Source organism: Gopherus flavomarginatus, chromosome 3 (assembly GCF_025201925.1).
Source record: "Gopherus flavomarginatus isolate rGopFla2 chromosome 3, rGopFla2.mat.asm, whole genome shotgun sequence".
Taxonomy (NCBI): Eukaryota; Metazoa; Chordata; order Testudines; family Testudinidae; genus Gopherus; species Gopherus flavomarginatus.
Window position 1 is genome coordinate 24,521,854 of NC_066619.1, and position 27,503 is coordinate 24,549,356.

Sequence of the window (27,503 nt, forward strand, 5' to 3'; positions counted from 1 at the left end):
CGTCCCGAGAGCTGTCACTCCACATAAATGTCCGGGAGTTGAGGGCAGTCCGCCTCGCCTGCCAGGCGTTTCAACGATGCCTACATGGCCGTTGTGTTTCCGTACTCACGGACAACACAACGGCCATGTACTATATCAACAAACAGGGGGGAACCCGTTCGTCTCCCCTATGTCAGGAAGCCATTCGACTCTGGGACTTCTGCATAGCCCAGTCGATAGATCTGGTGGCATCCTTCCTCCCAGGGGTCAAGAACACACTGGCGGACAGACTCAGCCGATCCTTCCTATGCCACGAATGGTCCATCAGACCGGATGTCATCCATTCCATCTTCCAGAGGTGGGGATTTCCCCGCATAGACCTCTTCGCGACCAAATCCAACAGGAGGTGCCAGGAGTTTTGCTCCTTTCAGGGTCTCTCTCCCGGGTCGATCATGGACGCATTTCTCCTGCCGTGGACCCGCCACCTACTGTATGCTTTCCCTCCGTTCCCTCTGGTGCACAAAGTCCTGTTGAAACTACGCAGGGACAAAGCGCATCTAATCCTGATCGCACCTGCGTGGCCCAGACAGCACTGGCTCAACGCCTTGCTGGACCTGTCTGTGGACCCTCCAATCCCCCTTCCTCTCCACCCAGACCTGATTACGCAGGATCACGGCAGGCTCTGTCACCCGGACCTACGAGCCCTGCACCTCACGGCGTGGCTCCTGCATGGCTGAACGCGGCGGAGCTCAGTTGCTCCGCACCGGTCCAGCATATCCTCCTTAACAGCAGGAAGCCTTCCACTCGCTCAATGTACAGGGCCAAGTGGAAGTGCTTCTCTTGCTGGTGCGCTACTCAGGGGGTGGACCCTACGCAGGCCCCGATTCCCACGGTCCTAGACTTCCTCTGGTACCTTAAGCAGCAGGGCCTGGCGACATCCTCCTTAAAGGTACACTTAGTGGCCATATCCGCCTTTCGACCAGGAGAGGGTGGCCGCTCCGTATTCTCCCACCCCTTAGTCGCCAGATTTGTTAAAGGCCTGGAGCGTCTCTACCCCCCCGTACGCCGCCCTGCTCCTACCTGGGACCTTAACTTGGTCCTGAACAGGCTCACGCTCCCGCCATTTGAGCCACTGGCGACTTGCTCACTCACGTACCTGTCATGGAAGACGGCCTTCTTGGTGGCCATTACATCGGCCAGACGGGTCTCCGAGCTGAGAGCTCTCACAGTGGACCCACCCTACACCGTCTTCCATAAGGACAAAGTGCACCTGCGACCCCATCCGGCGTTCCTCCCTAAGGTTGTTTCTACCTTCCATACCAACCAGGACATCTTCCTCCCGGTCTTCTTCCCGAAGCCACACTCTTCTCGGAGAGAGCAGCAGCTACACTCCTTAGATGTACGCAGAGCGCTCGCTTTCTACATTGAGCGAACAAAGCCATTCCGGAAGTCCCCTCAGCTGTTTGTGGCGGTCGCAGAACGGATGAGGGGTCAACCAATCTCCTCTCAGAGGATTTCCTCCTGGGTGACTGCATGCATTTGCGCATGCTACAACCTAGCTCATGTCCCCTCTAGCCACCTCACGGCACATTCCACGAGAGCTCAGGCGGCGTCGGCAGCCTTCCTGGCGCACGTGCCTATCCAGGAGATATGCCGTGCAGCGACCTGGTCTTCGGTCCACACATTCACCGCACACTATGTGCTAGTCAGACAATCAAGAGATGACGCGGCCTTTGGCGTAGCAGTTCTAAATACCGCCACATCTCACTCCGACCCCACCGCCTAGGTAAGGCTTGGGAATCACCTAACTGGAATGGATATGAGCAATCACTCGAAGAAGAAAAGACCGTTACTCACCTTTGTAACTGTTGTTCTTCGAGATGTGTTGCTCATATCCATTCCAAACCCACCCTCCTTCCCCACTGTTGGAGTAGCCGGCAAGAAGGAACTGAAGGGTGGCCAGGTCGGCTGGGATATATATTGGGCGCCATAGCAGCACCACTCCAGGGGGCACCCAGCCGACCCGCCTGGGTTGCTAGGGTAAAAGTTTCTCCGACGAACATGCACGCGGCGCGCGCACACCTAACTGGAATGGATATGAGCAACACATCTCGAAGAACAACAGTTACAAAGGTGAGTAACCGTCTTTTTTCTATTCCCAGTTTTCTCTAGCTCTCTTACTGACATATGATGTAATCATGTGCAGGCTACTTTATCTTTCTGTGGCTTAGTTACTGTGATATTATAGTATAGTGTTTACTTACCTCAGAGGTGTTGTCAGGCTTAATTAAGCAGTAGCACTGTTTGACACTGGAAATAAATTATTAATTGAATGAATTATTAGATTAATGTTGCCTTTATTCATCAAAGTATTCATTAATATAATCAAACTAGATAGAGAGCTTGCCAAATACTTGAAAATATTATAGGTCAAATAAAGTTTTCCTGTAACTATGGTGAAATTCACCCAACAACGTATTCAGTCAATAATATTTGACCAACTCCATACATTAGTATCTATAAAACAGTTTTTTAGATCCGAGGTGCAAAGTGTAACATTACTGTCAAATGACTATTGAAAGGATTCATAACTAGAAAAAGTGTGTTTGTGACTTAAAGCATGAAGCATTTTCCATATCTTCAAATGTTCAGCTCTTCTTTTAACAAAATCTTTACTGACTCCTGTAATGAAGACACTGAGCACAAGAGGAATATTCTTTTCAGCTGAATGCCAATCCAGCTGAAGAAATTCTTTTGTTTCAAACACATTAGTCTAGTCACCTTATTGACAGTCTATGAAGGCAGCATATAACACTGGCTTTGTGAATGCCTACATGTTAATGGTAAGAGGTTTGAATGGCTTATAATGTCATATGCTACACATCACAGGTCTCATTATCGTTATATAATGTGACCATTAGTGCATTTTGGCTACAGGTGAAACTTAAAATAATCTAGTAACCCAACGAATAGTGCTTTTATTAGATCCTAAGTAAAACTTCAAAACTGCAGGAACAGGCCAGTTCTTTAGAATAATTAATCTGAAAATCTAAAAGACTCAGTTTTAATTGTTAAGATATGTTAACTGGTTCAAATCAATGCAGGATAGGACAAATAGAGAGAGCACTTTTTGTTAAATGTTTGCCGTTCGAACCTTGTACACAACATGTAACATATGTTGGGGTCCTAGACTGCTGATTTTATCACAAAACCAGTCCACTTCATTTGAAATACTTTATTTTTACATAGCTTTTGGGTTGTTTCTAAGTACTTCTCATGTCAAAATGAGTAAAACCTCCAAATGTGGAGAAAGATCACTATTGGGGAGCTGTAGGAATGTTCATACTGAAGTCAACTCTACTAAGATAAGCCTTTAAATAAATACAGGACATTTGTTCCATATAGGCTGATGACAGCTGAAAGTGGCTAGGCAAAACCTGACACATAAAGGTAAGACTAGAGCCAATTTACAGCCATGTGTAAAGACCATAGCTTAAGAAAGGCTACCCAGAAGAGAATTTGTTTCCAGTGCAGTCTAAGACTTCCTGCTATTGATTTCTATAGGTTGTTTAAAATATTCGATAGAGAGGTACCATTCTTTATGATGATAATGAAAAAATAAAGTTAGATTCATATTATGCTCTGCAAATTTAGTCATTTGGAAGATTTCATTGTACTGAGCTTTGTCCTGGGTATGGCCACTCTCACCATTTCAGAAGAGAGAGGAAAACCTAACAAGCCTTTGGTTTGATTATTTAAAATACTACAGCATGTATTCAAGTCTCACTGCTATTCTAAGACTCTCTAGATATATTGGTATGTGTGTTGCTTTAAGAATGCTCTCTGCATCTGAAGAGCTCACCTAAGGCAGGGGTTGCCATGGCGAATGATTTTTATTAAATACCAGAGTAAATGTGCATGCTTACTTGCAAAACCTGATGGAAGGTAGCTAATGCAAACCCTCAGGCTGCTATTATTTACATCTCCATTTTCAAATACTTTAAAATTATTTTTTTAATTCCTGGATATCAGTCAATATGTTTTATTTGGCTGACTGCTATCTCTTTAACTATAGAACTCATAGACTCATAAATCGAGGGGTTTCATGACCACTGGGTCAGTTCTCTTTCACCCTATTTATACTAAGCAAAAAAGCACTGAAAGAAATCATTGCTTACAAATAATGAGTTGAACTTGCACCACTTGCATCCCACTCATTGCGGGCATTTTGCAAGGTTTGGTTGAAAAACACATAAGATCTGGCTAAACTGGTGAAAGTCTAGGACAACTTCCACCCTCCTCTCCTCCCAAGGGAGGAATGCAAGTCAGAAGCATTGCACTTCTTCAGCAGGCCCTCCCAATCTCATCTCTAAAAAAGGTGCCATCTAGTTTTGAAAAGTTCCCAGAAGCCCTTGCTCTCCAAAAAATGTACTGTGCAAAATGGGATAGATAGTGGGCAATCCCATTGAATGCATTGGTGCAAATAAGGTGTGTGTGAGTGTGGTTACAAGTACAAACAATGCAACAAACAGTTCTATGCACTCAATGCCCCTTAAATGGCATCTCATTGTATATGGACAGGACTCTTTGAATGTAGCAATCCTTATTTCACACTTTCCCACATATGCAAAATGTAAAATGTTGCAAAACTTATTGATAATATAGGGACATAGGAAGTCCTATACAGGATCAGACTGATCATTCAGTATCTTCTCTCTAATCATGAACAGTATCAGCTGCCTCATAGGATGGGGCAAGAAACACTGCCATAGGCAGAAATGGATACCATGCCCACAAGGAAAGTTTCTTCTCAATCCCCATTAGCTAGAGATTGGTTTATGCCCTGAAGCTTGAGGGTTCACATCACTTTCAAAACTCTTAGATTATTATTATTATTATTATTAATAATAATAATAATTTTTTTTTACATTTTACTATAACAACTCTGGATAGTCTGTCCAGTATATTAAGATGACACATAACTGTTGATAGTGAGGAGGTCACAATTTAAAGATGCAGGTGGTATGTTCAGAGCAGGGCACATAAACTCTGGCAGAAATCTGGAGTGCCACATGACCCTGCATGCCCTCCCCATGCATTGCCTCTATCAGTATAAATGTCCAGTCCTCTCTGGAATTCTGCTAAATTCTTGCCTCAATGGTATCTTGTTGCAATGAGCACCATGGGCTAATTGGATAATTGAAGGTTGGTGAAAGAAATAATTCCTTTTATCAGTTTTGAATGTTATGCCTATTACTTCCATTGACTGTCTCCTTGCTCTGGAATTGTGAGGAAGGCTGAATAGAAATGTCTGAGCCATCTCATAGTTTTGGATGTCCTTTCCATGCCCCATCTTATTCATCTCCTCTCTGAGGCAAACAATCCCAGTCTTTTCAATCAATCTCTCTTCATATGTTAGATTTTCCTCTTGGAATGAACTACACCTTTTGTTTCACTTTTGGACTCTTCCTCCAAGGTTATTAGTACACCTCTACCCCAATATAAAGCCAACCAATATAACACGAATTTGGATATAATGCAGTAAAGCAGTGCTCGGAGAGTGCGGGGGGCTGCGCGCTCCGGTGGATCAAATCAAGTTCGATATAACGCGGTTTCACCTATAACATGGTAACACTTTTTGGCTCCCAAGGACAGCGTTATATCGAGGTAGAGGTGTACTCTAATTCTGTTCAAAGGGGAAGATCTTCTACTAGGATTCTTGGACTTCCCTCCATTCCTCATATGCATGTGAACTCTCACCCTCTTTATTCACACAATCCATCCTAAAAATATATTGTTTCTACCAAGCCAGCTACGTTAACCCACCTCAGTGTATGCCCACACTACCCACTGGATCAGCGGGTGGCAATCGATCTGCCGGGGATCGATTTATCTCGTCTCATCTAGACACGATAAATCAATCCCCAAATGCTCTGCCATCGACTCCAGAACTACACCAGGGCAAGAGGCAGAAGCAGAGTCAACAGAGGAGCCACGGCCGTCGATCCCGAGCCATGAGGACGGGAAGTAAGTCAATCTAAGATACATCGACTTCAGCTACACTATTCTCATAGCTGAAGTTGCATATCTTAGATCGATTTCCCCCTCCTTCCCCCCGCCCATTGTAGACCAGGCCTAAGTCAGTAGGCTTGTTACCTAGCTATTAAAAAAACAACAAAGCCTGCATCCTTCTATGTTAATCTTCTTCACCCAGGGCTGGCTATGTTTATATTGTTCCACCTGCTCACTTAGGTCCCAATCCTGCATGTCAGTAACTTTACGCCTGTGAATAGTTCTATTGAATTAAACGGGACTATTTATGTAAGTGTTAGAAGAATCAAGGACTTACATTATAAACTCTGAGACAGGGATTGGATCTCTCGCTGTGATTTGTAAAACTGCACGAAGCACCGAGTCAGTGCTTGGTAAATAAAAATGTTCATGTGGCATAACATCACAAATACAGCATAGGACCAATAATATCTATTTATTCTTAGAACACCCCTGTGACAGATGGCTTGCCCTCTAAATGCTGCAGAGCTTAGAGATAGCCAACCTGAACTACTGAAGAGGCATCCTTGGATTGGATCAAGTAATTCCCTATAAAGGATAGCAGGTTGCTATGGTGAAGGTGGAAATTCAGGACGTTGTAGGAAGTGAGAAAGGCTTCAGCAGGGAAGACCCTGAATAGGTTACTATATGTCTAGGTTTTCCCAGACATTGGCCCCTTTTTTGAGTTCCTTTCTCTGTCTGGGGGGATTTTTCAAATAACAGGAAATGTCACAAGTTTTTGCAGAGCAGATAAGTGGCAGCTCAGAAAGAGCTTTGATTGGTCCCCTTCTCAATTGGTCCCTCCCCTGCAAGCCACAGCTGCTGGATCCCGCCCACCCAGGCCCCTCCCTGGGAAAAGTTCCCACAGGAAGTCGCTGACTGATGGCTGTCACTGCATCCTGGGCTTGTGCCAGCCACAGTGACAGAGAGCCAAACTCCAGTGCTTCTGCTGCAGGTATCTCCCAACTGTACCCTCCCCTCCATCTCCTCCTCCCCCTCCAGCAGTGTCCTCTTTTTGGGAACATGAAATATGATTACCCTATTGATACCACGGGGCTTGGAGTGGGAAGGCAAAGCCAGAAACCTGAGGCTCCAACCAGACAGGGCCTGGAAGTGGCCTGTCCAAGCAGGAAACGCCCCAGGCAGGAAGGCCTGGGGAGTCGAGTGGGTTGGAGACTGCTGGGAGTGAGCAGGCTCTAGCAGAAAGACCAGTGGCGTCACGTTTCCCTGCTGAAATTATGGGCAGGAAAAGCCTGGGAGTGACCTGACAAGAAGGTAAAACTGACGGGCTGTGTTTTGGAACTTTGAATTTTATTTTGGAACTTTATTTATCTGACTAAACTCAGACCCCCAAGAAAGGGTGGTGAATAGGTGAGAAAAGCCTGTGTGGAGTTTAAGAAGCCCCTTGAGGGGGAAACTGAGGTAGGTTGCCAGAAATATGACCCCATGTCAGGAGGGGGTGCATGGGAGGTGGCTGACCCCACTGCAGCCTCCACTCCCCTTTCTGTCAGGTAGTCAGATCCTCAACTGGTGTAATTTAGACTAGCTTCACTGAAATCAGTGGACACTGATTTTTTACTAGCTGAGGATCTAGCCCAGAGTGCCTAAAGGCTCAGCACAGGTAGCCTCTTGTCTCTATTTGGGCCTCATCATGGGTATTCAGGTCTGCCCACATGAGCAGATTTGAAGGTCAGGGCCATAATTTGCAACTGAACATTTTCTGTTGCATCTCTAAAAAAAACAAACAAACAAAAAACAACCTCAAACTATTTGACTCCAGTAAATTCCCTCATGCTGAAATCTTAGTCCAACATAGCTGACTGCAGCTCTGCTCATAAAAGCAATCCTCTCCAGTAGCTGGAATGTGAGCCCCCAGCGCTGCAACATCTCTGAATACCCATTGAGACAAGCACTTCTATCCTGGGGGGAAAAGGGATCAAACGGCCACCTTGTGCTTTTTTTTTTGGCACTGAATTGCTATTTGCTACCATATTTCCTGCTGCTGAGGTCTTTATCACCTAAATCCCCGAAGACTTTTTGTTCAAATGACCTCATCTTTGCTGGTCTTAGATTTTTGTGCCATTAAATAAAGAACTTCCAGTTGCATGTTATTTTTCGTAAGTTATTTTGGGACTATGAACTGTAGTGGATGTACTTACTGGCTTCTAGAAAAGTCAGTTAGTGAATGCTCTGGAGTTTTTTAAATGTCAGTTTGTGCAAAATGAGCTATATATTCTTGATCTGCTCTAGTTCAAAGAGAACAGGCCCAATCCTGTGCTCCTTTGAAATCAATGGCAATATTCCTGTGAATTGAAATAGAAGCAGGATATGGCCCAATATTAGCTTTTGGTAATGCAATAAGCATAATGCTTTAAAAAGTCCTGCAAGTTTCAACATCTTAACTTCTTGTTAGTGGAATATAATATACATATCTGGCAAGTATTTTCAAGAAAGAGTATCCTGCCTGCATTCTGATATTTCATAGAGGTAAATGCGTATGTCTGTTTACTAAAATGAAATCTGTGAAATCAAAGTAAAAAGACTGGAGACCTATGGGAAATATACAAGTATATAAGACTAACGATGCTAACCATGGACATTCCAGTGAATCCAATGTTTTTATTATAAGTCATAACTTTTGTACTAACTGGTTCAGTTGAACAACTTCAAAAATATCCCGAGACACACTCTACTCTCTCTGCTCCCGCAGAAAAACTAAACAGACATCAACAATAAGAGGGAAGACTAATTCATTTCATTTTTTATATTTTCTGGCACTCGTCAACTTACCAATATTCGGTATTTTTGTTTAAGAACCAAATATACTCAAGAGATTAGTCTTTCCCATCATTAGGGAAGCAGTAAAGGCAATATCTTTAATTAAAACAAAAAACAAAAAAACTGGAGTGGCTACTAAACCCAGAAAACTTAGCAATCAGGAGTCCAACTTTGCTCCTATTAAAATCAGTGGGAAAACTCCCATTGACTTCAAATTATGTTTTGTTGATAGAATTAATCTTTGTATTAAAAAGATGGCATGTGAACTCATTTTTTTCTTGCTACTAAAAGCAACATAAGATTTGCTTTTATTCTTTCAAACACAATTAGCAAAGCACTCTAGGCGCTGAATAAACCTATTCATTTGAACAAATTATTCCCTGGCAGAGGCATAACCCCCCTCCCCTCCAACCCTTTCCTATTCTGATGCAGTCAAAAGAGACACAAAAGCCTGCCTGTGCATTTATCCTGCCTGGCTGGGTCTGAGAAAGACAAATGGGACATACACCATTGAATATGTTATATTTTTCCTGTCTCTCTCAGTGACTATACTGAATTGCTTACTTCCCCCCTCCCTAATCTTTGTGCGTGTACAATCCCAATTAAAGGATGATGTAAGGCAATACACATGGGGGAAGAGTCTGGCACGGATGTTATGGATGAAGTGATAAACTTTATGACTGCTGTCTACTGCTACCTCCCACATAGCTTTTGTAGATAATTGGTGAAGCCCTAAAAGTTGCTTTAGAGGCATCCCTTCTGGGCCATTTCTCATTTAGAAGACTTAAACCCTTAAAAATAATAGATTGTCACTTTTTAAAAGGTAGTGCCTAGCTGATCTAAATAATGTATTTAGCTTTTACTTTGTTCACATTCTTTGAGTGAGATAGCTTTGCAGGCAAATTGAACTTCAGTTTCCTTTTCCTGGTGCTCATTGTGAGTGTTGGGAAGAAGACAGTGGATAAGAAAAAACCCCACACATCTTTCCCCACAAACAATGCTGCTGTGCCGTTAACACAGTAGGAATGTTTATTTAATTAGTTAAATTTTCAGCTTTTAAATAAGAAGAAAAAACAAGCCATGGGTGGTCTGCTAACCTCAAAAGAGCAAATATCCAAGGTTATAAAATCATCCCAGCTCAGAATACTGGGTTAGATATAAAAACAGCATTTATTGAATTCTACCCCCAAGCCAGGAACAGAGGTAATATTAAGAAGTTTCAAACTGAAGCCTTAAGCCAGTGCATTAAGTGTTTAGTGTTATTTAATAAAAATGGACTGAAACACTGTTTCTTCTTCGAGTGATTGCTCATATCCATTCCAGTTAGGTGTGTGCGCCGCGCGTGCACATTCGTCGGAAAACTTTTACCCTAGCAACTCAGTGGGCCGGCAGGTCGCCCCCTAGAGTGGCGCCATCATGGCGCTTGATATATACCCCTGCCGGCCCACCCGCTCCTCAGTTCCTTCTTACCGCCCGTGTCGGTCGTTGGAACAGTGGAGCGCGGCTTAGCTGACCTCCACTTCCCTAGCTACTCGTAGTTCTCGTATATAGTTATGCAGTTATAATCCTTTTATATATATATTTGTATAGTTATACGTTTTTTCTTTGCTAACATAGTTAGTTTAGTAATTGTTAGCGGGGTTCAGGAAGTAGCCCCTTCCATGAACCCGGTGCCGGAGCCCATGCACGGCTCACCGGGTTTTAAAATGGGCTCGGCCTGCCAGAAGCCGATGCCGAAGGGAGATCCACACGACTCCTGTTTGAAGTGCCTGAGGGAATCGCACTTGACAGCTAAGTGCCCCATTTGCAAGGCTTTTAAGCCGAGAACAAAAAGGAGCGGGACTTTCACTTACCCCTCCACCTTTGGCACCGAGCGATGATCAAGCGGCTGGCAGAAGCGCCTCCTCGGCACCGGACCCCACCGGTACTGCCAAGGCCTTTCGGCACCGGCCGTCGCCGGCACCGAAGTCGACTCGGCACCGCTCCCTTCCTCCGAGGTCGAGAGAGCCTACAATTCCTGCTGGTGCCTGACGGCTCCCCGGCACGCGCCGTGGTTGAGCCCCCTGCTCCTGCTGCTTCCGTGCCACCTGCATCGCAGCCAGAGAGCTCGTCTAAGTCGGATTGCCCGACACCGATGACATCGGCACCGTCGATCCCGGTCCCACAAGGGCCGTAGAATCCGGTGCCTGACGGCTCCCCGGCACGCGCCGTGGTTGAGCTACTGCTCCTGCTGCTTCTGTGCCAACGGCACCGCAGCCAGAGAGCTCGTCTAAGTCGGATCGCCTGGCACCGACACCTGCTGCGGCACCGACACCTGCTGCGGCACCGACGACGTCGGCACCATCGATCCCGGTCCCACAAGGGCCGTAGAATCCGGTGCCTGACGGCTCCCCGGCACGCGCCGTGGTTGAGCTACTGCTCCTGCTGCTTCTGTGCCAACGGCACTGCAGCCAGAGAGCTCGTCTAAGTCGGATCACCTGGCACTGACACCTGCTGCGGCACCGACGACGTCGGCACCGTCGATCCCGGTCCCACAAGGGCCGTAGAATCCGGTGCCTGATGGCTCCCCGGCCCGCGCTGTGGTTGAGCTACTGCTCCTGCTGCTTCCGTACCAATGGCACCGCAGCCAGAGAGCTCGTCTAAGTCGGATCGCCCGGCACCGACACCTGCTGCGGCACCGACGTCGGCACCGTCGATCCCGGTCCCACAAGGGCCGTAGAATCCGGTGCCTGACGGCTCCCCGGCACGCGCCGTGGTTGAGCTACTGCTCCTGCTGCTTCCGTGCCAACGGCACCGCAGCCAGAGAGCTCGTCTAAGTCGGATTGCCCAGCACCAACACCTCTGAGGCACCGACAACGTCGGCACCGTCGATTCCAGTCCCACAAGGGCCGTAAAATCCGGTGCCTGACGGCTCCCCGGCGCGCGCCGTGGTTGAGCTTATTGCGCCTGCTGCTTCCGTGCCAACGGCACCGCAGCCAGACAGCTCATCTAACTCGGATCGCCCGGCACCGACACCTACCGAAGCTCTGACGACCTCGGTACCGTCGATCCCGGTCCCACGAGGGCCGTCGAATCCGGTGCCTGACAGCTCCAAAGTATGCACTGTGGTTGAGCCTGCTGTTCCCTCCACGCCGGAGACATTACCAACGGCGAGGGATCTCATTGCCATGACAGAGTCGATGCTGCCTGACCCCGGCACCGCCGGTGCGGGTAATACAGTCTCTTCATGTGACCGTCCTCTGTCAGCACAGCAGAGCGGCACCGTTCATGATCACGGTCCCGCAGACACTCCAGATCCTGTCGGCACGCCCGACACCACTTGCAGTCCCGGTGCTGTTTTCCTCATCGGTACTGGTCGCACTCGCTGCACCGGTCGGTATCCCGTTCGCCGACCCGCTATCGGCACCGTTCCGACTCCCGGCACCGCGACAGGTACCTTGACTCCTGTAGCCTCTCCCCGAGCCTCGAGATCTCGGTCGACCTCCAGGCACCATTCTGGTTGCGGGTCTGGATCTCGTTTCAGGTACCGGTACGTCTCCCGGTGCCGGTTCCCGGTGCCGAGTTGGGCAAGGTCCGATAGAGTCAGAGACTCTGCCTGTGCCTTCTTTTAGTACCTCCATGGCCATCCGGACACGCATCCGTGTCATCCCACATGCGCAGATCTTATGCTCAGGACCACGATTCTGATACGATGGCCAGCGGGCGCCAGCCCCTAAACCGAAAGAGGCTTGGCGAATGAACCTGTTTGGCCGCCAGGTGTATTCTGCAGAAGCCCTGCAGCTCTGGGTAGCAAAGCAACAAGCCTTGCTTAGCTGCGATAATTATAGCACCTGGGTGAAGGTAGTTTAGTTTATGGAGTTTCTCCCTCAAAACTCCCGCCAAGAGTTCACTGCCGTCTTGGAGGACGGGGGAAAAAAGGTACCCAGAGCGTCCCTCCAGGCCTCGTTGGACGCAGCAGACTCTGCAGCCAAGACTCTGGCCTTTGGTGTCGCCATGAGGTGCATCTCATGGCTTCAGGTTTCAAACCTCCGGCCGGAGCTGCAGTATGCCATTCAGGATTTACCCTTTGTTGGTAAAGGCCTTTCGCGGCAAAGACAGCCCCAGGCTGCCAAGCCTGATGGACAATAGGGTCCTAATGCGCTCTCTCAGCATGCATATGCCAGCGACTAAATGCAGGCCTTTCTGTCCCCAGCCGCCATACTCTGTGCCTAGCCAGAGACAGGACTTTGGCAAACGGCGAGGCCAAGGTGGTCGCAGACGAACGTCAGGACCCCTAAAGAGCCAAGGTCAAGGTCCCTCGCAATTACCACTGGGACCAAAGACGAACCTTCCAAGGTGCGCCTGAGGGCGGTGTACCAGTCACAGGCCGGGATCCCAATCCCGCTTTCTCCTGGCGTTGCCCCAGTTAATTTCAGATCGCTGGATCCTGCGCACGGTGGAGCATAGGTACCACCTCTAATTTGTTCCAGCCCTGTCCCCCTTCAGGGACCCCTCTCACGAGCAATTCCTCGTACAAGAGGTGCAGACGCCGATGGACGAAAGGGGCAAGGGGTTTTGCTCCCGTTATGCCCTAGTCCCCCACTCGAACGCAGGTCTCAGACCTTCCTAGTCCTGCACGGACTCAACCGGTTTAGGATAAGGTTGAAGTTCCGCACGGTATCCCTGGGAACCATTATTCCATCCTTGCCTCCTGGGGGCTACTATGCCGCCCTGGATATGAAGGACGCGTACTTTCGCAACGCCATCTTCCCTCCGCACAGGAGATACCTCCGCTTTCTAGCCAACTGTCAGTACTTCTGGTTTACGGCCATAGTCGCCACCTACCTTCGCTGATGTCGGATATGCGTTTTTCCGTATCTGGACGATTTGCTTATCCGAGGAGACTCTGAGACACAAACCACTCAGCGCGTGGGCATCGTCACGGTCTTATTCACAGGTCAAGGCCTGATGATTACTATAGAGCAATCCACTCTGGTTCCCACGCAGAGGTTGGACTTCCTAGGGGCTATCCTGGTCTCCTACCTAGCCGGAGCCTGCTTATCACAACTGCGGTTTTAGGCGATGGCAACTATCATCTGAGGTCTGCAGGCTTTCCCAACGACCTCGGCTCGTACTTGTCTCAGTCTCCTGGGTCCATGGTTGCCCGCAAGTTTGTAACCAAACACGCCAAGCTCCGCCTCCGTCCTCTCCAAGTCCGGCTCACCTCGGCGTACCACCCGGACAGGGAGCCAATGGTCATGGTAGTCACCGTTCCCTCGAGCACCTTAGGCTCCCTAGAGTGGTGGCTAACTCCCTCCCTGGTGTGGGCAGGGATGCGGTTTCATCCGCCCCAGCCCTCGCTGCCCCTGACGACGGACGCGTCATCTCTCTGCTCAAGTGCTCATGGTCACCTCCGAGCATAAGGCCTTTGGTCTTCTCGGGAGCTGGCATTCCACATCAATGCCCCAAAAATGAGAGTAGTCCGCCTGGCGTGCCAGGGGTTCCAGCGGCAGCTGCGAGGCCGTTGTATCTCGGTGTTTACAGCCAACACAGCGGCCATGTGCTTCATAAATATCCAGGGAGGGACATGGTCCTCCCCCCCTTTTGTCAGGAGGCCATCCATTTCCGGGACTTTTGCATGGCCCACTCGATGGAGCTGGTGACGTCCTTTCTTCCAGGCGTTCGGAACGTCTTGGCGCTTTGACTCAGCAGGTCTTTCCTGTCTTACGAGTGATCACTCTGCCCCATGTGAGGCGTTCTGCTTTCCAGAAGTGGAGATGTTTCCTCACATAGACCTGTTCGCTCACCGCGAGAGCAGAAAATGCCAGATGTTCTGCTCCTTCCAAGGTCCCTCCTCGGGATCAATCTTGGACGCATTCCTGATGCCGTGGAAAGGCCAACTCCATTATGCCTTCCCACTGTTCCCACTGGTTCATTAGGTCCTGCTCAAACTCCGCAGGGGCAGAGCGCGCATCATCATGATCACTCCAGAGTGGTCCAGGCAGCACTGATGTACCACGTTGCTCGGCCTGTCAATAACAGACCCAATTACCCTGCCACCTCACCCAGACCTCATCACTCAGGGCAACGACAGGCTTCGTCACTCGGACCTGCAGCCTCTTCGCCTCACGGTGTGGCTGCTGCGTAACTGAGCCGGGGTGACAGGAAGCCTTCCACCTGGTCAACATACCGGGCCAGGTGGAAGCGTTTCGTCTACAGCTGCAATACGCTCAATCTTGCTCCGGCTGAGGCCTCGATCCCCTCTATTTGGCCTGCCCTCTGGCCTTCAGCGGCAGGACCTGGCGGTATCATCGCTGAGGATACACTCAGCAGCCATCTCTACCTTCCAGCCTGGCTAAGGTGGACGTTCCGTGTTCTCACGCTCTATGGGTTTGAGATCCCTCAAGGGCTTGGAGAGCTTGCACCCTCGGGTGCGCCGCCCAGCCCCAACCTGGGACCTCAACCTAGTTTTAACCAGACTTATGTCTCCCCCAGTCGAGCCGTTCACGACTGGCCCTCTGCTATACCTGTCTTGGACGACAACTTTCCTCGTAGCTGTTACATCGGCCAGACGGGTCTCCGAGCTCAGAGCTCTTACGGTGGTTCCGCCGTACACTAGGTTTCACAAAGACAAGGTGCAGTTATGACCGCACCCAGCTTTCCTCCCTAAGGTGGTTTCGGCCTTTCATGTTACCCACAGCTCAACGCAATGGGCACAACCATTGCACTCCTTGGACATCTGTGGAGTGCTCGCATTTATATTGCGCTGCCAGAACCATTTCGTAAGGTGCCCCAGCTCTGTCACGGTAGCGGGCCAAAGGGAGGGCTTGCTTGTTTTCCTCTCGGAGGATCTCATCTTGGGTGATGGCGGACTTCCGCACTTGTTATGATTTGGCTCATATTTCCCCAAGCCACATCATCGTACAGTCTACCAGGGCTCAGGCTTCATCTGCCGCCTTGCTGGCTCGTGTTCCTACCCACGAGATCTGTCGCGCAGCTCCATTGGTCCTCGGTCCATACCTTTGCTTCGCAGTATGCCCTGGTTCGACAGTCAAGAGATGCTGTAGCCTCTGGCTCAGCAGTTTTCATGCTGCCACATTTCACTCCGACCCCACCGCCTACGTAAGGCTTGGGATTCACCTAACTGGAATGGATATGAGCAATCACTCGAAGAAGAAAAGACGGTTACTCACCTTTGTAACTGTTGTTCTTCGAGATGTGTTGCTCATATCCATTCCACACCCGCCCTCCTTCCCCACTGTCGGAGTAGCCGGCAAGAAGGAACTGAGGAGCGGGTGGGCCGGCAGGGGTATATATCAAGCGCCATGATGGCGCCACTCTAGGGGGCGACCTGCCGGCCCACTGAGTTGCTAGGGTAAAAGTTTTCCAACGAATGTGCACGCGCGGCGCACACACCTAACTGGAATGGATATGAGCAACACATCTCGAAGAACAACAGTTACAAAGGTGAGTAACCGTCTTTTCTTGCTAAATATTTTTTAACCAACATGTCTGTCTGGAATTAGTCTCACCCCAATCCAGAGGCAGTTGCAAATGCTGGTATCAAATAAACCACTCCCATTGCTGTCTCTGGCACATTTATCTTAGCGCTCTCATGTTATGCCTTTAATCCAAGCATCTCAAATCACTCTACAAGTGTTCAGAGCATGTTGTAAGTAGCTGACTGATACCTTGTTTAGCTCCCAGACTATGACAGAGGCAATATCTTAGCTAGTAATGTTAGGCTGCTTTACTGTCCCTAATTCTGACTATCCATTCCAGATGGATTGTTGAGAAGTTTCAACTACTAAGGGCCTGATTCCATAGCCCATATCCAAGCAAATCCAGATAAACTTCTACAGGAGCTTAGCCTGCTCTAGGAGCTAATCCTACACCTACCAAAGTCAATTGGACTTTGGCAATGGGGTAGCAGGATTGAGGTTGGAGACCAGATTATCAGAAGAGCTCAGATCCCATTTAGAAACCAAAATAAATGGCCATATTTCCTAAAAGCAGCATGTTGGGTGCTGGGCTTTTGGGGAAGAATCTCTGTTATTTAGGTAGATAAATAGAAGCTAAGCACCAGGTCCCAACACCAGAATGGGAAGCGAGGCCCAGCCCCATGGGACAGGAGCCTTTGCTAGAGGGTGAGTGCAGGGTTGGCTCCCTCTCCAACAGTCAGGCTGGAATTATGGTATTGCTGGGGTTTGGGGAAAAAAAAAAAAAAGACACAATGCAGCTGGCGGGTTGCTTTATTAAAAAGTTTAGGAACCAACTGTCTAGTGCCTTCTTAAAAACTCTCTACCACTTGCTTTTCTGACTGTCACCAGTGATCAGTTAAAGACTGCTTAAAGAAATTCATCCAGGACAAGGATTCCCAAACCTTTTGGACTTCATCCTAACAGCGAGATTGTCTCCTGGACACCTCCGCACGGTCAGGTTGGCACGGACCATTCTTGATTATAGGGATGGTACTTAACAATGATAAGAACTGCTTACATGGAAAAGCAACATCAGGAATGTTTTGTGTATTTTTAGCTTCTTTCTGTGAAATGTACCAGCTGGAAACAAGGAGGGCCAGTGCCATGTGAGCTGCTAGCTCTTGACTGGCCACAAACATGTCCACCAGTCTGAGAACTGCTATGTGCTTTGCCCCTCCTGTTTTTCTATCCTTTCTATTGGCTGTTATGTTTTCTCCATTTTTATTATGTTTTTTCTATGTAGTCTAATAATGCCCTTGGAGTTTACCATGGCAAGAGTTGAGGACAAGATGCCGTATTAACGAATCTCTTTTTTTATCAGAGTCACTGTCAGATAAATGAAGCCACACATTAAGAGCTTCATTCTCCCATATGCTGGAAAACCCAGCACAAAGAAGTGGATACTCTGTTTTACAATTCAGAGTTTCCCTGGATATTTACACTGGGACACATGGTTTGCCACATGCAGAAGCAGCTGAGAATTGCACTCAAACACCCATTGATCATCCCTGTAATCCACTGCAGGCAAGATTCCACCTGCAGTAACATGCCCACCTTCCCCAGTAGAAAAATCATGTGTAGAAAAATCCAGTAGCGTAGAGACATCCCCACCTCCTCCCAGTCCACAGAGCCTGAATGCTGGGAAGCCTCCACAGAGGGAAACTCTCTTGGAGTAGCAAAGGCCAGCATACAGTGAAGCTGGCATCCCCTTTCCCTTCCATGCAGGTAGGAAGAGGGCTGGGTGATGAGGCCCTTAGTCAGATCCTTAGTTTTTGTTTTGCTTTTTCTTCTTTCACAATTTTACAAAAATATAACTTTTCTTAATTTACATTTTTTTAAAAATTGGATTGTAACAGTGTCTGCAACTGATTGCAGTGTCTGCAACCCAATCATTGCTGTAGTGTGCTGGTGCATGAGAATTATATAGGGGAAACTGCCCAGTCTGTTTTCATTGCCCACGCTGAGTGACTGCAAAAAATAAATGGTATCACAAATGGTCGTAAATTAAGACTACTAAAATCTGTTCATTTTTGAATGCTCTCAGGTGTTAGTGACACATAATGATAATTAACCTGGTAGCATCCCTTAAAATTGTTTATTTTTTAAAAAATCATGAGGATAAACTGATGTGGGAAGGTTTTTGAGTAGATCTGTATAGCACGGTAAGTAATAGTACAAATTTCAGTACACACTGAACTTGTCTTTGAAGCCAACCCCCTTTTCCCTGTAGCTCTGAGCCCCTGCTCTGAGCAAAATACAAGAGAGCTTTGGGGTCACCTGAGTCTGTACTGTGCAGAGCAACCAAGGAATGTTATCAGCACGGAGATCTGACTGCTCGAACAGCTAAGGTCTGATAAAAGTGAACAAAGAACAGTTGGCAACATGGATGTATTTACAGGGAATCTTCTATTTGGAGAATAAGTTAGCCAACAAAAAACGCATGTGTTTGCTAGCATGAGGGAGCTTGCTGATCTCTCTCACACATTATGCAAATTCTGCATATTATAATAGGACTCATATTTTGTTGGCAATGTAATTCTAACCAGGTGTTTAACACAACGCTGAATTGATACACGCATGGTCCTCCAAACAGATCTTTGAAGCGGGCTCCATGTCCTACAGAACCACAGAGTGCCTCTCCTTCTTCCTCCAAACTGTCCTCCCTAATTCACCCACCTCAGCCTGTGAGCTGGACAGATAACATTCATGCTCCTGGCTTCACTGGCTCTCCCAGCCATTCGGCTGCTCTTGCTTTCTGAACGTTAGCCTGGCCGCTCTTGACTGGTGGGGCTACCAGGGCAAGTCTTCGGTTCCAGTTGGTGGGAATCAGGGTTTGTCGCTCCCCTTAACAGATCTCAAAGTTCCTTGGAAGGCGTCATTATCCCCATGTCCTATGGGAGTTGTGTTGTCTTATAACTTCATCTGCAAAAAGATGTGCAAATCTGAATGGGCCTCCTGTGCCCTTGGTTGGAGCACTATTTGAACTCAGTCATGCTTTCTGTTTCATTGCAGCAGTAAGGTGTGAACCAGGCTTTCCAGGATTCAGTCTGCATTTGTATGTTTCATGGAATTATGACCCAAACTATGACTGTAACCCCCCCGGGTAACTGAATCAAAAAGGCTTTTCATTCCAAATAACCCTCCCCAGTACCTAAAAGCACAAATCGGTGATAGATTTTCAGAGAGAGCTGTTCTATGGTTGGTTGAGTGCAGATTTTCTGAAAACGACTGATATTGTACAATACCGTGCAGGAAAGACCTCCTGTTTGTTAACTCAGCAAGCACATTAGCATAGCTTTTGTTTCAGACTTTATGTTTCTGCTCAAAATCTGAGTTTTCAAGCAATATATATTTACTGTTTCTGCTTTCCTTTTTTTTACAGAAGTCAATTAATGCCAATCCTTTAAACAATATAAAAACAACATAAAATAGTGTATGACTGTATCAAACAAGTAGCTTTTCCTGACTTTCCAATTTCACTGGTCTCCTGTGTAAATGTGGTAATTTTAGTTCCAGTAGTAGCGATGGTGGGAAAGTTCTTGCACGGCATTGTCGCTGCAATGGATTGACATCCTCACCATGTTCCTCTGGAGCCGTATGAGCTTCAGCTCTCATGTGGCCACATTCTCTTCTAGCCACATCAGGGGTTTTTAAGTGGACATGGAAAGTTCCTCCTTCACAGGGAGCGAAGTACCTGCACCAGCATGCAGGCAACTGTATGTGTGTATTGTGCTGTGAACTCCTCCTATCTTCATCTCAAAGATGACACATCTAGGAATGATCTTAGAGCACTATCCTTTCAGTGTTTCTGATACTCTATGCTAATTCCCAGAAGCATCTTCCTCTAGAGGTGAACGGTAACAAGAAATATAGTATTTTACTTCCCTCTTTGCAGCACTGTGGTACTTCCAGATTTAAAATACTTGACAGGATTTGTGGAATACCTCCAGTGGGTATTTGGATGGTTAAAACCGCACAGACAAGTTTAGCCTGGTACGCTGGGAAGTAGGGCACAACTCTCCTTAAGAATAAGAAAAGTTCAGTTTACCAGATACAACAGGATAGCACAACCTGCTGAAACCCCATTTCTCTAGAGTGAAAAAGCATGAGGGAGAGTTGGAGTGAGACAGAGAATACAGAAATCAAGAACAAAAAAAATATTTTACCAATAAAAGGAGTGTGATGAACGATGGAAGTGCTGGCCCTCCTACTGTGTACTCCCTTATGACTATGGACAAACATAAAGAGCAATTTTCTTTAGCCAGGGAGAAAAACATCTTACCAGAGAGAGTTCACAAAGTAACAGTGAATTTCACAACTGAACCCAGGTGTTTTTGACAGATTCAGAATAGGACACTTTGTCACCTTTGATTTAATCAGGAGCCTGTTTTTGAGGATGGTAAAAGCCCTAGGCTCATAATCAAGTACTTACGTAATCATCCTCGTTCAGACCTTGTTTCTGAACAGAACTTTTCACTTCCATGGAAAACCTCTCAAACTCAGGTTTCACTGTCCTCAGTAGAGTGACTGTTTGGAGGGATGAGTAGGCTTGCTTTGCTTCAAGGTCATGTTTGTCTCCTCTCTTCCACGAGCCATTTCCTAAGGGAGAAATAAAAATATTTACAATTCCAGGCTAGTTTGCATAAAGGGCTCGCTCTCCCTTTCTGCTTAAATATCCCCTATACATTGCTTGGGGTAGACAGCAATGTACAACATATTGTCACATTTGTGCAATATGTGCTGTGAGGCTAATGTAAGAGAATTCAACGTGCCTCATGATACTAAGGGAACAAGATAGCAAGGGGGACTGGCATAATGCCCTTGAAATAATTATACAGATTATGATCCTTAGTCAGAAGCCCAGCCTAGCAGAATGGTCAGCAATAAGGTTTTCTTCCCATATTTGCTTGATCATTTTTAACATCTGAAGTCAAGTCTAGATATGAGCAAATAACATCCTCAAATACAGAGAAGCAGGCTGTCTAGGGGCTAGAACAGGTGAGAGGGAGACAAAACTGGGTTCAGTTCCCAGTCAATGTGCCACTGACTCCCTTTTAAACTTTGAGCAAAGTCAGGTCTAAGTAGAGTAAGAAGAGTAAAGTAATTACCAAGAATGATGTCGCAGAGGGCCTGATCTTGTAGCCACTTGTCACCCAGCTCTCCCACTGAAATCAATGGGAATGCCACGTGCACACTAGCTGCACGATAGGCCCAGTTTGTCTTAGCAGAAAACAAACACCCAACTACAAATGTGCCATTGCACATATTGTACTTGCATTTGCCCAATGACACAGCAGGTGGGAGACTGGACTCAGGAAACAACTACAAGTAATCAGAGATTTTTAAATTCAATTACAGCTTATTTGTTTAAATACCTTTGCCTTCCTGGCCCTGATCCTGTCATGTCCTGAGTACTTCCTGTGCATTGGCTGAGGCCAAAGGACCTGATTCAAAGCCCACTGAGGTCAGTGGAAAGACTCCTATTGCCTTGAATCAGGTGCTAAGACTGTTCTATGGAACTGATAAATAATGAGGCCCCAGGGGAATAACAGTGTCCTTAAACAACTTGCTTTTAAATGCTTAAAAATAATTAAAAGGCCTGACAGTCATTTGTATTTTTGGAACTAAAAGCCAGTTGTAAAAGTACAAAGACTAAAATTGCAGAACACAAGTAGCTGTTGAGGTTTGGAATCCGGAGACACACAGGACCCTCAGATGAGGGAGGATGTGGTCATTCAGCCTGGTTAAAGGAATTTGTTGATTTATAGACAGGCAGAAAGCAGGTCAGCTGAGACCAAGGGAAGGGAATGGAGATGGATGAGATGGAGTGAATGCCAGAGATGGTAGCAGCCAAGTATCAAACATTCTATCCGCCTTGACTTGGGACTATGTGCTTGCACAGGGATGGATGAGGGATAAAGAACTTACGGCCATGAGTGGGTTACACGGACCCTGGATCCAGGCATGCAGGTGGGTAAAAAGTGGGAGAAGCCTGCGTTTCATCTCCTCTGTTCCCCAGTGTATTGTGATGGCAGCCAAGCCATTGGGGAGATGTGGAAGTACAGGCCACTGGAAGTTATTCACCTCTTCCTGACCGAGCATGAGGGAACCAATGAAGGTACAGGGCCTCTGAGAAGCACATTTCTTTCCGTGTGCTGCTCCCGGGCTACTGCAGCTGCTTGTCACTCTATACACAGGACCCGTGGCAAAGCCACAGTCTAGCCCTTGGTGAGATCCAAGTCAAATGGTGGCTCCCTTCCTTTCTCTCTCCTTTCCCAGAGAAAGGCCGCTGTGCTTGGGACTCTTTGTTGTTTGTTTACCAACGCACAATGCTGTGAAAGTGCTGCATCTCTATAGCCCTTGTGGATTATGATCTTAGCAAAATTCATAAATGACCCTTTTTTAACTCTTTAATTTTTATTGACCATCTATCTTCTCTTTTTCAATCAATTCTTTGTCTCATCTCCTCATGAGGTTCTCAGCTACTGTTCCAGCCAGCTATCACATTCTACACTGTAACTCAATCAAGCACAAAAGCTTTGTTCTACCATGAGGTCCACACAGAAGATCTCTGAAAAGAGCATGACAACAGCTGACAGCCACAAAACATTATTAAGCCATGCTCTAAGAAGCATAGTTCCCCAATCCCACATATATGCCACATTTTGGATCTTGGCTTTCCCAGAGACAGCTGGGTTTCAGGTAATATTGGGCCTAAATGTGAACACGCTTCTGTACCTCAGTCTGACCTAAACATGTTCACTTGAAAAGCTGTTGTAAATGGAAACAGAGAAGCTACCGTTACTTAACAGAGCTTCTAAAGTAATTTTACACACTTTCAAATTCTTCCAAAGATTGCTTTGGGCATGGAGTCTGGGAGCAGCACTTAAAATGACTTTCTGATGAAGCAGCGCAACTGTTGCAGCCTCAACAATTAATGTGTCTTTTTACAGATTAAAATAAAAAAACTTTAAGGACAACAAAAAAGGAGTGTGATACTGTTATCTTACAGGAACAATAACTACTTGTAAATCACATTCTGTCTTACAGTTCTGTACCTTTTTAGACTTCCAATAACACAAAGTTTATTAGAACTTTAAGAGGAGGTATGGGCATTCTGTGTTCAGTTTGTTTACTTTATGCATTTGACAATAATTTGTGTACAGTCAGTTGCACAGATTTCTCTTCAGAGTCAGTTTGCCCCTACTTAAAAAAGAACAGAAGATCCTTCTAATGTTTTTTCCCCTAGGAATTATTTACAAAAACTATTCAGGAAATGCTATTTAAACTGGTCAGTTGCCAAGAAGTCAGATAGACAGTGCTCCCTTAACTCTGGGGTTGTGGTGCTGAGTCCTTTGTGAAATATTTACCTTAACTCCTAAGGATACCTTTTAGTATATGGATGTGTGGGACACAGAAATCTGAACCAATTAAAAAATATAAGCATATCACGTGTATGTGACTATATTATACTGGGGTGAACATGACTGTGCTTCTGTGCGCCAGGTGATACTACAAGGCTAAATATAGCAGCGTGTCTCTGCAGGAATTATGTGACATCAAAAACTGGAGCACATATTAGATCAAGGGTTTCCAGCCACTGGCAGGTGTACAAATCTACAAAACTCCCACTGACTTCTGTGGGACTAGGATTTCGCCCTAAGGCATCAAGATTTCCTGGCTGGTGATCTAGGCAACCCCTCACTACCTTAACAATGACGCTCTGTGCTGGGATTTACTGTGTTACTGCTGCCTACCTCCCAGTCAGTCATGTGCAGTCTAGCCCACAACAGGGATTGGGTTATTCCAGGCCCAAGACTTGCAATCACAAGACTGGGATTTGGAGCAACCTATTGTGAATTCAAACACACACAATAGAATAGAAGGTAGTGAGAACTGGCTTGTATAACAAAGGTCTTTGCTGAAAGCAGTTTTCCCACAATGTAAGGGAATTTCTGTATTAGGCCTTGGCTACACTGGCGCTTTACAGCACTGCAACTCTCTCGCTCAGGGGTGTGAAAAAAACACCCCCCTGAGCGCTGCAAGATACAGCGCTGCAGAGCGCCAGTGTAAACAGTGCTGCAGCGCTGGAAGCGCGGCTCCCAGCGCTGCAAGCTAAACCCCATGAGGATGTGGAGTACGTGCAGCGCTGTGGGCACTGCGACCACACTCGCAATTCAAAGCGCTGCCACAGCAGCGCTTTGAAGTTTCAAGTGTAGCCATAGCCATACCCTTAGAACTCTCATTTAGTCACATAGCTTCTTCACACAGATTAGTCCAGAAGTAGTTAAATCTAGAATTTCTGGTTTCCGTCTTGCTAATATCATAATTCAAGTGGCGGGTAACCTCGGGGCCAGGGAGAGACAGTGGTGTATTTTAAGATGAATAGTGTTATATTTTAAGACTAACAAATCTAAAAATGTTATCATGTTTACAGAAAGTTTTGCAACAAGCTGCGGGGGTGGGAATAACATTACCATATGACGAGCTGTTGAAGAGTTCAATATTGAAGAAAGCGTAGTCCCCATTGGTCATTCCTTGTCGATGAGCAACTAGCATGATGTTCCTTATTGTGTCACCGCTGGCACACATTATTACAACTGGTGGAGGAAAATGGAAAACAGAGATAAGAAGCTGTTCTTGAAACCTCTGGGAACAGATTATAAAGCTTGTCCATTGCCAGAGACAGTGACCTGAACTGTCCTCCCAACATGTTAAAAATCATGGGAACAGGGCTAACAATTAAATCTGGGATTTCCAAAGGAGCCTACATGAGACAGGGGCATACAAATACCAAAGGCCAATCCTTTACCCACTGAAGTCAACGCCAAAAATCCTATTGACTTCAATGGGCAAAGAATTATGCCCAAATACTATCTTATTCTTGATTCATGTAATGTGGTGAGGTTTTTGTTGGTTTGTTTAATTGTGCATTTAATTTTTATTACAACAACAATATCTAACTCTTATATAGCACTTTTCATCAATAGATCTTAAAGCACTATACAAAGGAGTATCATTATCTCCATTTTATGGATTGGGAAATTGAGGCACAGGTGGAGAAGTAACTTGCTCAAGGTCACCCACAGGTCAGTGGCAGCACCAGGAGAACCCAGGTCTCCTGACTCCCAGTTCAGAGCTCTATCCACTGCCTTGTTATTGCAAGTGAATATGCAATTATTCCAAGATTAAGACATAAAATGATAAAATTATCATTCAGAATTTCATTTTGAATACCTTGAAAACAGTTACAGTGTTAAAAGATTCAAGGTCTCATTTATCAATGATCCAAAAGACATATAAAAGTTTGGATCCTAAAATGTGATCCGCTATTATTCAGCGGTACTCTATCCGTGCTAGCGGATTAGAAGATCAGAGCTATGCTATCATCCAAGAGGTAATATCCAGTCAACACTTACATTACTTCAAAATTCTAAATACAGAGATGCAACTGGACACTTGCATTCTGGTTTGTACTGTATGCTGGAGAGGAGGGGGTTACAATGGAAATCTACTGTTGTTACCATATGTCAGAATTGGTGCCAGTGATCTGCAGAAAGACAAGATACTGGATGGCTCCATAAGCTTGAGAGCGAAGTCTGGTCAAAAACTCCCAGGGCATGTTAATAGCCCGTTTTGTGCATGTGGTGAAATTCATCCCTTCCCACTCAATAACTTGAGTAAAGAGACTTTGTGCAGGGAGCTAAGTAGAAACTGCAGGGATAGAATCTACTTCCCAACCTGCCACTAACAGGTTGCAGCTGCTATTCCAGCCTATAGGAACATGGTTGCTGTTCCATCATGCTGCCTTTTTTTTCTAGCCACTTGATCTGTATAAGCATGGATCTAATCCCTGTTTTCCCCTCTGTACTAGCTTAATGATCCTAGCACATAGGCCAGTTCCCCAGCATACAAAGCATGTAAGGCGACATCACCTATTTCCTTCTCCCCCTTCATCAAGAGGTGTACTTCTCTCATAGTAAACAGTCTATATGACAAATTGCTATATAACTTCACAACACATGTGAAACTAGCTAAATTATTAAATATGTGCAGGTCTGTGTCCAGGCAGAGCATTCTGTTCCCATTCCTAGGACGACACATGCAGCAAGCACAGAAGGCAGTCTGGTGTGATACAAGTATGCTTGTTTAATGGCCTGGTCCATGAGATTTGATCAGAAAAATCAAAACAAAAGTTGTCAGTGCGCTGACTAAAAAGAAACATAACATATTCTCAAGAAGTACTGCCATGCCATGGTAAAGCTACAACAATGGAAGCAGCTATTTTCATCCAAACAATAAAGCTCAATCAAAATCATATTCAGTTTTTCTTGTCAAGTGCTTGTGCTCACATAAAAGTTGCACACAAGCCAAATCTTTACTCACACAATCCATCTTCTCTCTCTTTTCTAGGTTTATTCCATTATAGGCATAACGATCCAAATTCATCCCTGGCATAACCCAACACACTTCAGAGAAGTTCCACCAGGGACAGGTCTGCCTTAATGACTGTAGTCGATTAGTATAATAATTTCCAGAGCAAACTATAACTTATGAGTATTGTGAGTCTCTTACATTGGAGGGGGTGGGGGTGAGGAAAAAGAGCTCATGTTTGATATAAACTTTGGCATGGGAATTACTGAATCATTATCAGCAAATACAGCCTATGGGATCAAATTCTTTCTGGGTTTCCCCAGGAATGAATTTGGCACACTGTTCCTAATTGGAAAGGTGAGCTGTTTTTCTTTTAAAACACTTTCTAATTGCCTCCCAATCGTCTGTTGACTTTTGCCTTCATAATTCACATCTACTATAAAATCCCCATCCTGTAAGTGAAATTGAAGTTATTCCCCCTGCACCAGTTTATGACCTTGACTAACAGGAATGAAGAGTGGAAAAATTTCTGCTTTAAAATGTGTTGATAGGTCGTAGTTTGAGAGCTGATAAAGGAATGTGAGGGGACAAATGTTAACTATTTGGATGTGGTTTTAGCACAGCAGGAATATATCAAAGATTACAGTTTTTTCGTGTGTACAGGAAATACACCCATGAAATTCAAAGATATGTGTGTGTGTGTGTGTGTGTGTGTGTGTGTGTGTGTCATTTTTTGCAAGCTTTTAAAAATGTAAAAGAAGTAAAAATGTAACTATGTTTATTTGGTCTGCATTTGTAAATTAGTAGAAAATATAATTAAATTCTTATACTTTCTTCAGTTTAAAATATACATATCAAAGT

General features: G+C 46.0%; 1 protein-coding gene across 5 annotated transcripts in view; it reads right to left on the reverse strand.

Annotated features, from left to right (window-relative positions):
* Positions 1 to 27,503, reverse strand: part of NPR3 (natriuretic peptide receptor 3) — a 75,099-nt gene that overhangs the window by 40,193 nt on the left and 7,403 nt on the right. For all 5 annotated transcript variants that reach the window (XM_050943805.1, XM_050943803.1, XM_050943802.1 and 2 more), the window contains 2 exons: positions 24,746 to 24,868; positions 20,701 to 20,867 (listed from right to left, as the gene is read on the reverse strand). In XM_050943805.1, coding sequence (XP_050799762.1) covers positions 20,701 to 20,867; positions 24,746 to 24,868 — 290 coding nt within the window. The remainder of the gene's footprint in view (positions 1 to 20,700; positions 20,868 to 24,745; positions 24,869 to 27,503) is intronic.